The sequence below is a fragment of the Mustela erminea genome, chromosome 14 (genome assembly GCF_009829155.1).
Source record: "Mustela erminea isolate mMusErm1 chromosome 14, mMusErm1.Pri, whole genome shotgun sequence".
Lineage (NCBI taxonomy): Eukaryota > Metazoa > Chordata > Mammalia > Carnivora > Mustelidae > Mustela > Mustela erminea.
This window is the reverse complement of record NC_045627.1, coordinates 85,936,920-85,953,261: the sequence shown is the minus strand read 5'-3', so window position 1 is coordinate 85,953,261 and position 16,342 is coordinate 85,936,920. Positions and strand designations below refer to the sequence as shown.

Sequence of the window (16,342 nt, the reverse complement as noted above, 5' to 3'; positions counted from 1 at the left end):
GTGGCCTTTCAAATGGTCATGGTATTAATTAAGGGACAGCTCTGACTATAGTCTGAAGTCGGTATAGGTATGTTTATATCTTTAATGCCATCTGGACTTTGGAAACCATTTGGCAGGAACTCTTGGATGTAGTCAGTTTTAAAATGCAGTATTTCAGTATTGCTAATTAATACAGATCAAGTGTGTACACACACACACACACACACACACACACACACACACACATTATTTTTTAGAAAGCCACAGAGAAATAATTGTGGAAAAATCTAATAATGTTGTCAGAGTAGGTCGAAGTCACATCTCTCGCTGGGACTTGGCTTCCATGTGATTATTTTATGGGAACCCCACCACCACCACCACCACCACCCAGGTATTCAATCATGACAGCCAAAGGAAGGGCTACAATTCATGTTGACATTGGTTTAGTTCTTACCTGCGCACTGCATTCGCTCTTCGAATGGACAACAGCTTTCTGCTGCGGGGTCACTGAGGCACAGGTACGCCTCTGGAGGCAGTGGGGCTGGGTGACTGGCCTTGGCCCCAGTGGTTCTGCTTCCTGCTGCCTTGGCTGGGGGCGGGGCTGGCCCTCACACTATCTTTTGTGTCTGCACTTTGCCATTATTCTCCTCGTTGCCAGGAGACTGTTCTTTCTTCTCCCGCCTGACAGCCCCCAGCCAGTGCAGAGTCAGCAGGGCCCTGATTTGTTGCTAACAGAGTCTGAGTCGCAGCAAAGAGGCTCAAACTAGTAAAAAGCCCCCTATGATGGAAGAAAGCAGCCCCCATCTCCCTTCTCAGATTCTGTGCTCTGAAGATGAGGCGGATGGCTAGGAGAGGAGTGTCCCCACCACTTGCTCCCCGGAGCCCTGCACAGGCCCCCTGACCTCTGGGGCTCAGGCTTCCTCGTCCATAAGATGGGGCTCTTACCCTGCCTGTTCACGGGGTTATTGTGGGGGCAACACGTGTGAGCACCTTGTACATGTTAACTAAATTTTGATAATCTAGGTAAATCGGTACCGGGTTCATTTTCTTAGAGATCTGTGCTAGCCATAATTTTTAAAAAGCTCAGATTGAATAGCTATTTAAGGGAGACCCTTTAAAGTGACCTGTTGATTATGGAAGGCAGTGTTCTATACTGCTATTGTCCTTTTCATTTTCTCTGTAGCCCCTTAGTATCTCATTTATAACGCACATAATAGACCCTTAATAAATATAATCTTTATGCCTAGTACCATTCATTTTGGATGTTGTATGTAACAACTTGGTTCTTCTATAAGCTTTTTCGTGGTCTTTTTTGAAACAGTGGATACTGTTTCAAAAAAAAATACATATATATATATATATAAAATATAAGTATTATATACCTAAAACAGTCTTTCTGAACCAGGTGTCCAGACTTGTAGAAGTGATACATAAATTTCAAATAGGACACAGATTTTTTTAAAAATGACTCCTGTTTTCATTCAAGGTCAAATTTAATTACATTTAATTTCAGAAAATATTAATAAAACTACCCTATGTTCTATTTTTAGCTTTCTAAAATTCTGTTTTAGGGATTTGAAATACAAACTACATTTCCTGAAACCTTCACAATCTGTACTTTTTTTTTTTTAATAGTTATCAGGAGAGGCACTTTTTAAAACACTGTACACATGATCTTATTAACACAAAGGTAGGAAATAGATCTCTGTGTTATGGAGAAAATTAGAGGTATGTCTAGTTCTAGGATTAAGCCTTAGTATGGCCTTAGTGTTACGTAATCACCTGAAGGCCCAGGCCTTGCCGAGTCCAGTGGAGCCACCATCTTCCTCTTTTTAATGAAGCCTTGAAATATTTCCATAACACACCACCTCCTCCTGGCAGAGAACATTTCTCCCTGTAAGATCAGTGCTTAGATGAGTTTTTGCTGAGAAGGGAATAGATTTAATTTCTCATGTGAAGGAAGTAGCATAGATTTAAATAATCTGTTTTTAGACCAGAGTTTATAGTAATGTGTGATTCTGTCCCCCTAAATCCCCCGTTAGAGGGCGTGGCCAAGACGTCTGTGGTGTCATTTGGAATCTATGGGTTTTCCTAAGGGCCTCTGACGTTCCTCCCGCCTCTTCGCAGGTATTGTACGGATGACATGTTGCAGAGAGAGATGATGTCCAGCCCTTTTTTGGGCAGCTACGGAGTCATCATCTTGGACGACGTCCACGAAAGAAGCATTGCCACCGACGTGTTGCTCGGTCTTCTGAAGGATGTCTTACTGGCGCGGCCGGAGCTGAAGCTCATCATTAACTCCTCCCCGCACCTGGTCAGCAAACTCAGCTCTTACTACGGCAATGTGCCTCTCGTAGAAGTGAGAAAGCAGCACCCTGTGGAGGTTGTGCACCTGAGCGGCGCTCAGGAGTCTTTTGAGTCTATTTTACGCCTTATCTTTGAAATTCACCAGTCCGGCGAGAAGGGGGACATTGTGGCCTTTCTGGCCTGTGAACAAGTAAGTCATATTCTGGACTCGTGGAGTCATCAGGTTCCCTAGGGGGATCCTTTTAAGCTCATTGGGAAACTTTTAATAATTAACATTCAGGTGTCCGTTTGCTGACTCACTGTTCAAATATTTGGTTCCAACACACCCTTTTTTTTTTTTAAGTTCTTGGGAAGCCATGTGGCATGGTAAATAAGACGGTTCCGAGCGGAGGACACGGGAGGGCTTCTGAAATCGCAAGCTGTGAGAGCAGGGGACAGGGGAAGCGCTCGGGACTCCACAGCAGGGGGTCTCCAGAGCCCTGGGGCCGGCTCTCAGCTGTGCCTGCGTTCTCGGATGGTCTCGGAGAGAAGATGCTCGCTGACTCCTGCCACGCTCTCGGCTGCCTCCCACCTGACCAGGAGCATTTGCTACAGAGGAGGACTGTCCCCTAAGCACTTGACCTAGGGCGAAGGAACAAAAAAAGTTCCCACAGATGGTCCTACAATGGTCGGTGGGGTGTGAGGCAGAAAGGCATCATTTATAGGACAACTAGAAGGCTTTCTCCCTGCCCTGGGGCTCCTCTTCTGTAAGATGAATGAGAAGAATCTGACTGGATTCTAGAAGATGCGTTTTTAGGAGAACAGTGGGAAATGTATAACTGAGCATATGCTACTGCTTTTACATCCTCAAGGTGCCCTTTGAGGTTGCATTGGATTTTGTTTTTAATTGCAGCTACTCAGTGGCCCTACTTCCCCTCTAGTACTCTGTTGGCCCAATCTGGAAGCTTCCAGAATCTCAAGAATTATACCTTTCTTCTTAGAGACTTATTTCCTGGCCTTTTTTTCCTACTCATCATCTTACTCAGTAGAAGTACCAGTTTTTAGTAGACCATGACCCAAATCTGTAGTGATTCCAGTGACTAAGCAGAAACCAAAACGGAAATTGTTTGATACTGGCTCAGCCACCAGCTGAACAAAGACAAGGATCTCAGCTGTCCGTCAGAGTCTTAAGTTTCACTTGCTTTCAGAAATACTTACAGAAGTATTTATTCTGCCTTACGTTCAGAGCATAAAGGATGACTAACCCTCCTAGCTTCCGGAACTTTAGACGGATTTTACCTGCTTCTACAAAGTAATTTAGAATCTCAAATATATGATAACTACAGCATGTTTCTCCATTTTTCATGTAGAAAGTTTCTTTAGTAGGAGATCTTCTGCCTACTACAGTGATTTATTCTATTATCATTTCCTAATCCTGCATGATTCAAGATAGTTGAGAAAGTCCTGAGAAAAGTAATAAAATGTTAAGCAGTGAGGAGAAGGGAAGCAAATGCAGGGAAGAATGGCAGAATTAGTGTGAAAGTCAGTCACCCGGTGAGAAAAGACAGATCTTTGGGGAGAGGAGGGGCGTATAATTAAGACTGATGGAATGAGTAGTCCTCCTTCAAGTCAGAGTAAGCAAAAATTCCCAAGTGGATTTTTTTAAAGACTTTATTTTTAGGGGGGGTGGGAAGAGCAGAGCGAGCAAGACAAGCAGACTCCGGGCTGAGCGCAGAGCCTGACACGGGGCTCCATCCCGTGACCTGAGCCGAAATCAAGAGGTGGTGCTAAACTGACTGAGCCACCCAGGAGCCTCCAAAATGGATTTTTGAAAAATAAAGTTCCTAACAGAGTTGGGGATAGTGGATGGTCGTAAGAAAGGTATTTGATTCTTACAAGTTTAATATACGCTATAATTAATGGCATGGTGACTTTAAATGTCAGACCTTAGGAGATGCATCTTGACCCAGGCTGGTAGTAGAACTCAGGGCTTACAAAGTCATGTAATCTTTCTTGAAGTTGGACCTGAAGGACATTTCCTGTTAAGACACCGTAGTCTTGTAGTGTCTGCAACTCTGGCAAGTGATAGTGTGATGAAGGCTTTGGGCTGGAATTTGTGATTCCAAGCTCTGAGAGTGAGGCCGTGACGTTGGGCAGGGGGTGGGCTGCAGGTCTGACCTGGGTCCAGGGATCTCTGAGGGAGGCCCCCCTCCGGCTTCCACTTTCCTCACAGTTGAGCTCTGAACCCCGCAGCTGGAGTCTGCTTCTCCCCGCGTCCCCCCAGCAAACTGCACACACAGTTCATCTCCTGACGGACATTACTCTTTTTTTCTTTACCACTTACGTCAGCATTTCCTTAAGATACTCCTCTCCTGGGTGCCTAGGTGTCTCAGTCTGTTAAGCATCTGGCTTCTGATTTCTCCTTAGGTCATGATCTCAGGGTCATGGGATGTCGGGCTCTGTGCAGTGTGGAGTCTGCTGGAAGTTCTCCCTCTCCCTCTGCCTCTGCCCTCCATGACAACCCTGCTTGTGCACACACGCGCTCTTTCTCTTAAAAAAAAAAAAAAAAAAGGGAAGAGAAGAAGAAAAGATACTCCTTTCCTGTGGTCTTGCCATCTGTCTCTTTGAAAGCCTCGTCCTGCTCTGAAATCCATGTTGACAGCCACTGATCATTTTCCTCCCACATTATTTGAAGCTTTCTTAATTTCCATAAAAAATTTTCAAGTCTGCCGTGGCAGTTAAATGTCCTAGGAATGCAGGCAGTTAAGTACATGACCAGAAACGTGCTGCTTGTCATTTTTTAGGTTAAGAGCTACACTTACAATTGCAGAAATGCTCTCCACTGTTTTGGGTTGGTGAGCACCAGGTACCTCCCTCGGAGCTGTGAGCACCGGCCCAGCTGCCCCCCACCCTGGGCTGAATCCATCCTCACGGCCACCTGCTACCCCAAGTCTTCACACATAATGGACTTTGAGCCCTCAGTGTTTCTGGTTCCTCATCACTTAACTTTTAACCTGAAAAAGTGAAATAACGTTATGTAGAGAACGAAGTTGAGATTTATGGTCCCATCAGCCCAATTATGGTGCCCCTCTAAATTGTTCCAGAAAGGCACTGTGAGGTTGAAGGTTTTCTGCAAAGTGCTCTGTACAGTTTCAGGCCTTCCATTTGGGGCCTGGGGATCTCCTTTCAGTGCATCTTGTGCTTTCCATGGCTTTGCAGGGGATTCTAGGAAGGCCCCACATAGATCAGCGCACTGTACCCATTGGATAAGACGGAAATGCATAAACGGTTGGAAGAACCAGATAAGTATGTTGAGGGTTTTTTTTTTTTTTTTTTCCAAATTCTGAAGGCTATGGTCTCAGAGCCCCATGTCAGCTGAGCCCGAGGAGTCTAAACCACACACTGCAATCAGGTTCTGTTTTGCTCCACTTTTTTCCTTTTGAAGATTTCTTTTATGCCTTTTTCTTTCTCCATTTGGAACAAAAGTCAACCTAAGAATCCACCTATAACCAAGAAAATCTAGCAACTAGAAGCAAATTAAAAATGAGTGGCCCAAATTACCTTTTAAATGGTATTCTAAGAGAATAAGAGAAACATTTGGGTGTGATTTGAAGGTTTATTTTGAAAAACAATTGGTCACAAGCGGGCTGCTGGAATCCATCTCCTTTTCCAACTCCAGTAGCCCCTGTAGGCAGCCTACTCGAGGGGGTCATCCGGGAGGAACAGGGGATGTCCTGGGGAGGCAACTGGTGGCCAGTGGCAGGGACACACAGCCCACTTCCTGCTTTCCCTGTAATTTCCTACAGGCTGTTATCACATATGTTGAGGACATGATCAGAATTTTAAGTTTGTTCCGATTGTCCTAATTGGCAAGTTTTCATTATGATCAGTAGTTACACTCTTTGCTTGGTAGACCTCTGCCCCCAGGAAGCCACCTATGTAGGGACACGTACACAGAACGTGGCTGGACACCTGCTTACACAGAGGCCTCTGGCCCACTTCCTGGGGCCTCCCCGCAGCTCAGGAATAACTTTCAGATGGCTCACCATGATGCCGTTTTTCCAGGCACATCTGTCCTACAAAACCCTCCTGTTAACTCAGCCCTCTTCTGCAAATGAACTGAAGGAAGGAGAGTGAGTGAGCGAGTGCACTAGAAAACGGAACAGGTCTTAAAATTTGAACAGTCACGGAAGGTCATCTTTTTTCTTTAGAATTTTAGTGAAATTCATGAGGCTTCTTCCATTTGGTAGTTTGTTAGTTGGGCCCCTAAGAAAGTAGAAATTTTAGAAACCTAAATGAAAAAGGTATAAGAATTAAGTGACATATTTTTTACATGAGGTCCTAAAAAACTAGTTGTATTTGAGAAATAGAAAAATACTGTCTAAAACACGCTGCCTATTGAGTGTTTTGCACCACTTACTTCTGTATAGTTTTAGGGGAAATAATTTATTTTTTTTTCCAATACATTTGGCAGTGAAAAATTCAAAAGGGTATTTCTAAATGCCTGAGTCATGCCAAGGTGTGTGAATTAGCAGTGAATATTTCCTGCCTTCTTCATTGCCGTATGTTGTCTTAAGGTGCTAATGGGTCAAGACAACTTTCAGAGTGATCCAGAGACCCTGATTACAGAATGTGTGTGCGTACATGCTTTTATTGGACACCCAGCGCTTGTTTTGTAATTCTTAACTCTGCCACCATTAGAGTATCATCACTGATGTGAAAATAACTAAAGTTTACCCATCATTGGTAATGGATTTGAGAAACTGCATCAAGCTAGAAACATAGGATAACTGTATGAAGGCACAAATAGCACATTTCACAAGAGGAAAACCATCCTGGACTAAAAACAATGAAATTGCTTATAAATTATATTTAACTTCCCCAAAGAAACGTTCTCGTCCAGTTATATCTTTTCACATACTGACTTACATAGACGACGACACAGGTTTCTTTCCTTGTATACATTATTTAGCTTTTGCCTATAGTTTTATTTAATTAGACATTTTTTTAATTAGACTTTTTTTTTAAGTAGTAAAGTTGTTTGTGACATGTTTCTTCTCATAGATGATACTGTTTTTTACTTTAGGATATTGAGAAAGCCTATGAAATCGTCTGTCAAGAAGGAGCTAACTTAAACCCAGATCTTGGAGAGCTGGTGGTCATTCCTTTGTATCCAAAAGAGAAATGTGCATTGTTCAAGCCAAATGATGAAACAGAAAAGAGATGCCAAGTTTATCAGAGAAGAGTGGTGTTGACTGCTAGCTCTGGAGAGTCTCTGATCTGGAGCAACACAGTCAAATTTGTTATTGATGTGGGTGTGGAAAGGAGAAAGGTAATTACTATCAAGTCGGTAAACCCTCTGCTGGTAATTGTCCTTGGCTTCCTGCCACCATATCCACTGGGAAGTGAGGACAAAGCCTGTGATCTGGGAGAGGGGGCTCCCTGATGGGCTCCCCTGTGCAAAGGGAAAGTACTGCAAGGCTTGTTTACCCGGTAGGGCCTCTCATTAGCATGTAGGTAATCCCCAAACCGAGTTGATTTCAGGTGCCATGGGAAAACAGACACAACTACTAAGGCATAAAGGCGGTGGTTCTCCTTGTCAGTGGTTTTTCTTAAGCTCTGATGCCAGCAAGGCAAAGTGTCAGACTTCTCACCAGCCTTTCCCTGTGTACATCTCCTGAGTATTTTTGGTAGCCCCGTAACCAAAATGATTAAGGTCTTCCCTGAGGTGATTTACCAGAAATTAGTTTCAAGTACATGGACTTTCATCTTACCAAGTTTTAGCTTGAATGTTGATATAAAATTACTACCTTTAAAGAAAAAAATTAGAAAAAAGGGAAGTAAATCTCAAACTCTCAAAGACACTGGAACGTAAATCCTAGAGTTTAAGAACTGAAAGAACCTCCCCAAGTACTGATCTGTTTCATGTTATCAGCAGTTAAGTAGCTTTTATCCCTGGAGGAAACAGACACTTTGGAGTATCTCACTGTCTCACTGCACAGAGCAGGGCCCCCTGATCTGAAGGTCCTCTTGGAACCAGTGTGAGGTCTTACTGGATTAGTGCACCACTCAAGAACCCCACCACCCCACCCCACCCCCAGCCCCTGAAAGAGAAAACTGACTGTTGTTGCTACCAGCAGTTCCTGTCTGAGCCAATTCAGGCCTGGGAGAGCTCAGCGGCTGTCATCAAGGTCAGACCGCTGAGGTCACGATTTGCATAGACCCTAGAGGAGACGCATAGAACCTCGAGGAGACGCACTGGCAGCCCTAACGCTTTTCTCCGTGTGGCGGATGCCTATCTGTCATCATCACGGGGTCGTGCTTTGAGAAGTGACACTGCTAGTATTCAGGAGATGGTGCCGAGGTCCCATGTTTATGGAACCTTGAAATCCATTTGTTAAGGTGCTGGCAATTTCTCTGTCAAGACATGGTCTATAGTAAGTCCGGACCAGAGAGGAGGAGCCTAACAAAGCCTGTCACAGGTGACGTGAGGGACCACATGCTGCCCTCTGTACGCCTGGACCCCCCAAGTGTCTGATGCGACCCCTGCTGTCTTTCCATTTCCAGGTGTACAACCCGAGGATACGGGCAGACTCCCTGGTCACGCAGCCTATCAGCCAGAGCCAGGCCGACACGCGCAAGCAGCTTCTCGGCTCGTCCTCCTCAGGTAGCCCCACGGTCGCGGAAAGGGCTGTAAATCCCTGATTGAAGGCGACCTAGGCGCACTCACACCACCCTCTTCGGTTTCTTCTAGGAAAGCTCTTCTGTCTGTACTCGGAGGAGTTTGCCTCCAAGGACATGCGGCCACTCAAGCCAGCGGAGATGCAGGAGGCCAACCTGACCAGCATGGTGCTCTTCCTGAAGAGAATAGACATCGCGGGCCTAGGCCACTGCGACTTCATGAACAGACCAGGTAGCTTTGCGCTCGGCAGGCGCGGCCCGAGGTGGGCCTCTTCTTCTCTGCCGGCGGCCAGGCCGAAGAGCAGGCGCCTGGGGTAGGCCGGGCCAGCGTGGGCTTGGGTTGTGCACGAGCATTTCTGCCTTTAGAGAGCAGCATTCTCTGAAGGAGTTTGTTTAAAAGCTTCTAGAACTATCTGCCCTGACCGTGGAGAACCGTCTGCCGTTGGCCCCTGGCGCCCGGGACCCTGGCGCCTGGAGACCTGCTGTCGACTGAGTGTGGCGTCTGAGGCTGCCGGCGGCCAAGGGCAGGGGACTTCGGGCAGCCTTCAGGTCTCCTGGTGGGACACGTGTCAGCCAACCGTCCTTCCTCGTGTGTCGCACGGTCCCCTGGGAGTGCCCCGAAAGTTCCCTCCTTTGTAATTCAGGTGCAGCTCTTCCTGCAGGGCCGAGGCTCTGAAGCCGAGGACCAAGCTCAGGGTTTCAGGCCGGCCATGGTTCTCCGGATGGGGGTATCTCCATGGAGGGTCCCGTCACCCGGAGGTGCCGCCTTCTCCCTCAGGGCCGCCGCTGCCCTGGGCCCGCGGCCTGAGCAGCAGCAGACGCCTGTGGAAAGCCGAGAAGGCACGGGGCAGGCGGCTCCAGCGGTGTGCGGGGCGGCCACGGGCCTGCTCAGCTCAGGAAGGTGGGTCGGGACCTCCCGCCTTCTCGCACGTTCTGCTACCTGGCGGGCGAACGCTGCCGCCGCTCTGCCTGCACAGTCCGGGGGACGCGCCGGAGCCTCCGACGTCCGCAGTCCGCGGTCAGGAAGGTGGGCAGCCGCAGATGCGGTCCTTGTTCTCATGCATTTAAGCAGGCGCCTGTCCTCCCCGGGGCAGCAGCACCGTCTCACACCCGCGCGGACGGTCGTCTGTGCGGCAACAACGCTCGGGTGTGTGTGTGGGGGGTGTGCTCGGACTCACCCCATTTTACAGATGAGGAAAGCGAGTCACAGAAATTAGGTCCCGCGCGCAGACGGAGGGGACTCTGCTAGAGTCTCCTTGAACACACCGGAGCCCCGCGCGCCCAAACCTGTCTCCGGGTCGTCTGAGGGAGGGTCTGGGGTGCTTCTCCACCGTACCCCACCCCGGAGCCCGCAGCGGCGGGTCAGACGCGGCCTGCTGAGCGCCGTCTGTCCCGGCTTGAGCAGGAAGGGGCGCCTGCCCTGGGTGACCGCCCCCCCGCCGCCTCCCCTACCCCCGGGAAGGCCCGCGCTAGGCCCCAGGGCGCCACCGGCCGCTTCCTCAGGAGGCCCTTCCCGCCACGCGTCGGGGCCGTCGTCCCCATTGGAGCGGCCGCTTCGGTCCTGGCCCCGGCCTGGCGTCGCTGAAGCACCGGGGGCTTGATGTCCGTAAAGCTCCCCGACCGAGAGCTCTGATGCCTTCGCTGGTGCTTCAGGCGCACGAGCGCGCTCAGACGAAGGGACTCCTTCCCGTCCCATTCGTTCCCGTCCCGCGTGTGAGACCAGCGGTTGCGGTTTCGCAGCGACTCTGGGGAGGGCGATCGGCGCTGGCGAGCGGCGCCTGCGCACGTGCTGCTTCTGGCCACACGTGCACACCAGAGCGGCGGCGGGAAGGCCTCGCGCAGGGCACGCGACCGGAAGTGGCGGCCAGAAGGCCTCGCGCAGGGAGCTCGTCCGGAAGCCGCGCAGGCTCTGCTCTTCCGCGGAGCTTTCCCTCCGCTCCCGCGTTTTCCCGTCGCTCGGCCCCGCTGCGCAGGAGGCTCGCGAGCGCTGCAGAAGCACTTTTGGCCTTAGCGCCGCTCGGGTCCCCGAGGCCGGCAGGACTCAGAGCTTCAGTAAGAGGAAGGTCCTCCAGAGGCGCCAGCCTTTATGAAGAGGTGCCGAGAACTGGCGAGGGACACGCCGCAAACGCGCCCACGTGCGGGCCGGCAGCTCGGGGGACTGCAGCGCCCGAGGATGTGACGCGAGGCTGTGGCCTGTGTGTTGGGGCCTCAGCCGCTGCTGAAGAGACAGCTCTGAAGAAACACGCTTCATTTGTCAAACTTGCTCTTCCAGCTCCGGCTCCGCTGCTCCTCTTGTGGGCCCGGAATCCCCACGTGCTCCCTCCCCGGGCATCTTCTTGGTTCCAGACAGTAGATTTTTGGTGACCCGCAGTCAAGACGGAAGAGACGCAGCCGCAAAGCACGGCAGCGGGGAAGACCCCCGTTCTCCCGGCGGCCCCTCCGCGCTGCAGATGCCCAGAGCTGGGGCCGCCGTTTACTGTCGGCTCCTGAGGACGCGCACAGAACTGTGTCTGCTGTGCTGGGGAAAAAGCTCACTGTGGATTCGCCCTGACTCATCAGTTCAGAAGGAAAAAAAGATGATGCTTGCAGCTGGTGCATTTAACTCAACTTACCACTGAACTACGCCAGCGCAGCCAACCTGTTAGCCCTTTCAGGATCCATGAGCCGTGTGCAAGTGAATTTGGCGTAACTAGGCTACAGGCTATTCATTGAACTCTGTTGATGTAGAGCTCTTCAAAAAGAAAGAATCCATTGTTTTTTCTATATTGGTGCTGCAGGTTTATTTCTATCAGGAGCACCACAGTCACTGCTGATCAGGGTCAGGAGGCCCAGGGTCAAATGAGCACATGTTGCCCTCCTGGAAGCAATGGCACCTACACAAAAATTGGGGACAAATGTCATCTTTGCCTCTGGATGCAGAGTTCATGTGGCTGCGACGACTGGCTTTAGAATGACCTGGGAAGAAGGAACCCACACACAGACTTGCCAGACGCGGTGGCAGGATGGGAGCGGGTGGTCAAGGAGAAGGGCAAGGATGTGGGGACGGAATCGCATCACAGCCATAGAGGCCAGTGTTGGAGTCACCAGAGAGAGGGATTAGAGATGCTGCAGGGGCTTAACCTGCCAAGATGTTGCGGGAGGTTCACCAGAGGAGGAGTCGGGACTCAACGAGTCCAGATCTTCTAGAATCCTGTCTGCCACGTTCGTGTGCACACCGGCAAGCACCTCTGCTTGTCTCTGCATCGCTGGAAATGGGATTTTGCTTTGAGGTTTGCAAAAGGGTCTTTAAATAGGACAATCTGTACTCAGAGGAGAGAGAGGCAGAATGGGCCAGACGCCACGTGCACATGCTGGTGCACGCAGACAGCCTCGTCACAGAGCCCCCCTGCCAGCTGGCAGCCGCCCCCACAGCCCCGGACGTGAGCGGAGGGCCTGACACCGCACAGGCAGGAACCCCCTCTAGATGTCTGCATCAGTGATGGTCAGGCTCACGGAGTGTATTTCTGTATTCTGTGGAGGGGGAGTGTGGAAAACAGGCACAAATACATGAACTGCTGAGTGAGGATCCTGGAGGGTCTCAGAAGCAACAAAGTAATTTTTCAGAAAGTGAAGAGGAGAAGGGAGAGACTGTAGAAGGCACAGAACAGAAGCATTTTCAACTCTTGATTCGCCTTAGGCTCTTCATGGGTCCCGCATGCAGGGACCTCTTCTCCAGGCTGGGACACTGGAGGATGAAAGGGGACACTGTTGATGATAAAGCCGGGGCGAGCCACGGAAACCCACCATACTTGGCAAGCCGGGGCAGAGGGGCCCAGGTGAGGGACCGCACCAGGAAGCTTGGGCTCCAGTCATGGCCCTCCGCTCCCCGTGTAACATCAGCATTGTCAGCCCCTCGGGCCTCAGTTTCTTCATCTGAATGTGAGCATAATCAAAGTAATTGGTTCACAGAGTTGTCAAGATAAATCCGTTTACATGACTGGCATGTAATCAATCCTGTAGCTGTCCCCACCTGTGTGACTCTTACTTGAGCTCAGAACAGGCCTGTGGGCTGAGTGGCTGGGGTCCCATTCCCTAGAAGTCCCAAGACTTTAAAGTCTACACTGTCAGCCCAGAGCCATCTCCTGACTTGTCAGTCTCTCCCTCTGTGCACTGTGCATGGTGCCCAAGTCCCAGTCCTAAAACCAGCTGGGACCAGAAACTTCGTTTTTCTTTAGTCCTCTCAAGCTGTGAGTTCAATGCTATCTGTTCTTTCTCCGTGTGTGTGATGAATGCAGGTACGAGGCACACAGAGCTCTGAGGGCAGCTGTTCTTGTTCCTTCCAGAGGCCAAAGTGGCCCCTACCTTTTCTAAGCTCCAGTGGCACTTGGAGACACAGAATGATTCTGCTGTGGTGTATTAGAATTTCTCTTCAACACAGAGTGATTCTGCTGTGGTGTATTAGTTAGAATTTCTTTGGCCGTGAGAGCTAGCCATGCGGTCCACACTAGTGTAAACACAAGTGGAGGAAGATAAGGAGATTGGGGTATCCCATGAAACCCAGAGTGAGACGAAAGTCAAGCCTCAAGAACACGAGAGACCTGAACAACCTCGGCACAGAGTCTCATCTCTGTGTCTCTTGGGTCTTCTCCTTTGCTCTCTCATCAGTCCTCATGGCAGAATCCCGGCTGTGTTCTCCAAGCCTTGCGATGTCCGAGTCAGCCCCTGCACACTCCTGAGCTTCTCTTGGTCCAGACTCTGAAACCCCCAACATAGAGCGTCATCGGCTCGGTTTGAGCAGGGCCCCACCCCGAGCCAAGCAGCCGTGGCTGGAGGTTAGTGGGAGTCTGGGAGGTTCACAGGCTACAGCATCATGCTTCTCGGAGTGGGGGCGCACTTCCTGGAGAAGAGGCCTGTGGGGTAAAATTGCATCTCTGTACATTGGAAATTGGTTGTTGGTGAATATGTGTGTCTCCCTCCTAAGACCTCCAACTCCAGAAGGACCAAGATTGGGCCTGTCCACGTGTGCCCCTGCCCCCAGGGCCTCACAGATGCCAAGAGCACAAGACACTCACAAGTGGCTTGAGAGGAAGTGGGTGAATGAGTTGAATGTTATCCTTAAAAGGAAATAAGTTCACAACAAGGAAGCCCCTGGAGCTGGACTCTGCTCCTTTCTTCCCCTTAGTCCTTTCCTAGGTCTGGGCAGTGCAAGTGACATGAGGTGCCTGTGGCTCTCAGGTCTGCGAGGGTGTCCTTCCAGGGCACAGCACGGAGCAGAGCTGGCCTGAGGGCACAGCTGGGTGAGCCCAGAGGGCTGAGTTGGTGACTGCCCCTGCCTCATGCTGCAGCCGGTGCTCAGCAGGTGGAGGGAGCGGCGCTGTTGCTGGCGAGCCCCGTCCACGGCAAGACTGGGTACGAGAGGGTCCGCTCCTGCCGGGCTGGGATCGGGCCTTGCCGTGGGCGTGGTGTTCAAAATGCTTCTCTTACGTTCACCCATGGAAGCCACCCTGTCTCAGATTCTTTTCAGCTCCAGCCACTCAGTTTGAACCTTAATCCTGGATCCTTAGTGGTTAGAGAATAGGTTAAGGAGTATTACCTGGTGGGGTGCGGTGGGGGTAACCAGGGACAGCTGACCAAGGGAGACCCCTGCCCTGTTCTCCAGTGAGACGTTCGTTAGCACTGTTCCCACGGCTCACACTTAAACAGCTGCCGAGGAGAGTCTCGTCTAAACCCTTCTGCTTTGTAGCTAAGATGGTTTTATGAGCTGCTCTGGGAGGTGTCTGCAAGTGTGGACCGTAGTGTGAACAAACCCCATTCAGTTACTTCTTTTGTTCCTTCACCGGCGTAATCTACATTCATTACCTTGTTCCTTCTGATACAAGAAAACCCAAGAACATCCTTTTTTCCTGACGTTAAGACAGGAACAGAATGATGAAGTTACCTCTCTTCGTAATCCTGTGTGCAGCCAGCTCAGCTGCAGGGCATAAAAACGAGGTGCAGGTGCCCTTTGGGGACACAGCCTGGCTGTGAAGCCAGATGCTTACGGGTGGTTGCCAAAGATCCTGTAAGTTATAACGCAGCAGGCTTGCTGATTTATAGAAATTGGTTTCTAAACAGTTGTCAGTAATTAAGTTTGTGCTCCCAACCCCCTCCTGCTGTGTTTAATCTGAGATGCGCATTTCTGTGACTGCCTCTCGCACCTTCTCTGGCAGGTCAGCTGTTCTGTCATGGCTCACTGAGAGAACTATTGGACTTTTTTTTTTTCCTGAATAGCCCATCTGTCTCCTTCGCAGGACTGCGGCTTCTCAAGGCCTCATCATTGCCCAGGGGGGTGTCCAAGAAGGGAGGAGGAGCACACTGGTGCTCTGTGCGGACCCCCAGGTGGGACAGAGGGGGCAGAACCTGGGCAAGGACAGGAATCTCCTGGGAGGCCTTCCCTGCTCAGTGTTAAATCTCTGAGAATTCAAAAGCAGTAGGAAAGTTAATGTTTTTCTCTCTCCTGGCTGGGGATTAACGCTGAGCGCCAGGGCATTGAGCAGGTTTCTGGGGTTCAGGCAGGTTCTCGGAGGGGCTACTTCTTAGAGCCCCTGCAGCCCCAACACCTGCTTTTCCAGAACTGAGCTTTTACTCACGACGGCTGTGTCTCAGGTTGAGATCATGGCTCTTAAATGCTCTGCTCTTCTTCACCTAAAGGGCTAGAGACTTGGCGAACTGCACACATTGGCATCAGTGAGTCATTTCTCCCCCAACAGCTGTGGTTTTTTCCCCGTGTTTTCATGGTGTCTTGTTAGCAAGGAGGGGTTCTAGCAAATCTGAGTTGGTGACTGGCTTTGGAGTTACACAGTTTGCCTGAGTTTTGACAAGTAGCTTAGCGGTCAGTGTTTGAACAGCAAATAAGGTCATTTTTATTGTTATATTTAACTCCCGGATACAAGTAGGTGAAATTGCTGCTTGGGTCCCCATCGTGTTCATCTCCTGGTCAGGGCGCACCTATGGAGTTGAGACAGTGAAAGTGATCTGGGGGTGCTCGGAAATCCTTCATTGTCTGGGGTGGAACACAACAGCAGCTTAACGCTCTGCTTTGCATCTTTGTGTGGTCTGCATTGCTCTACCACCTGCCGGACAGGTGAAAAACACTGTTGAGAATCTCATCTTATTCTGCAAGGCCAAGAGTACCTTTCTTTGAATAAATGGATTATCGTTTTTGGTGGGGATTAGCATATATGATGAACACGTCATTACTGATCTATAAACTTAAAGTAGAAATATGGATCTGGAGCAAATCAGCCTGCTGACAAGTAACTCTTGAACATCCTTGCCTACTATTTCTGTCATCTCTCCAGGTTCTGGGTCAGTTTCAGTGGATTAATTTTTTTCTTTATTATGGGACTGTATTTTCTGTTCTTCATGCCTCATGATG

General features: G+C 50.0%; 1 protein-coding gene across 2 annotated transcripts in view; it reads left to right on the top strand.

Moving 5' to 3' along the window:
- DHX32 (DEAH-box helicase 32 (putative)) overlaps window positions 1-16,342 on the top strand; it is a 56,367-nt gene that overhangs the window by 33,432 nt on the left and 6,593 nt on the right. For both annotated transcript variants that reach the window (XM_032313680.1, XM_032313679.1), the window contains exons 4-7: window positions 2,107-2,476; window positions 7,352-7,597; window positions 8,833-8,932; window positions 9,020-9,178. In XM_032313680.1, coding sequence (XP_032169571.1) covers window positions 2,107-2,476; window positions 7,352-7,597; window positions 8,833-8,932; window positions 9,020-9,178 — 875 coding nt within the window. The remainder of the gene's footprint in view (window positions 1-2,106; window positions 2,477-7,351; window positions 7,598-8,832; window positions 8,933-9,019; window positions 9,179-16,342) is intronic.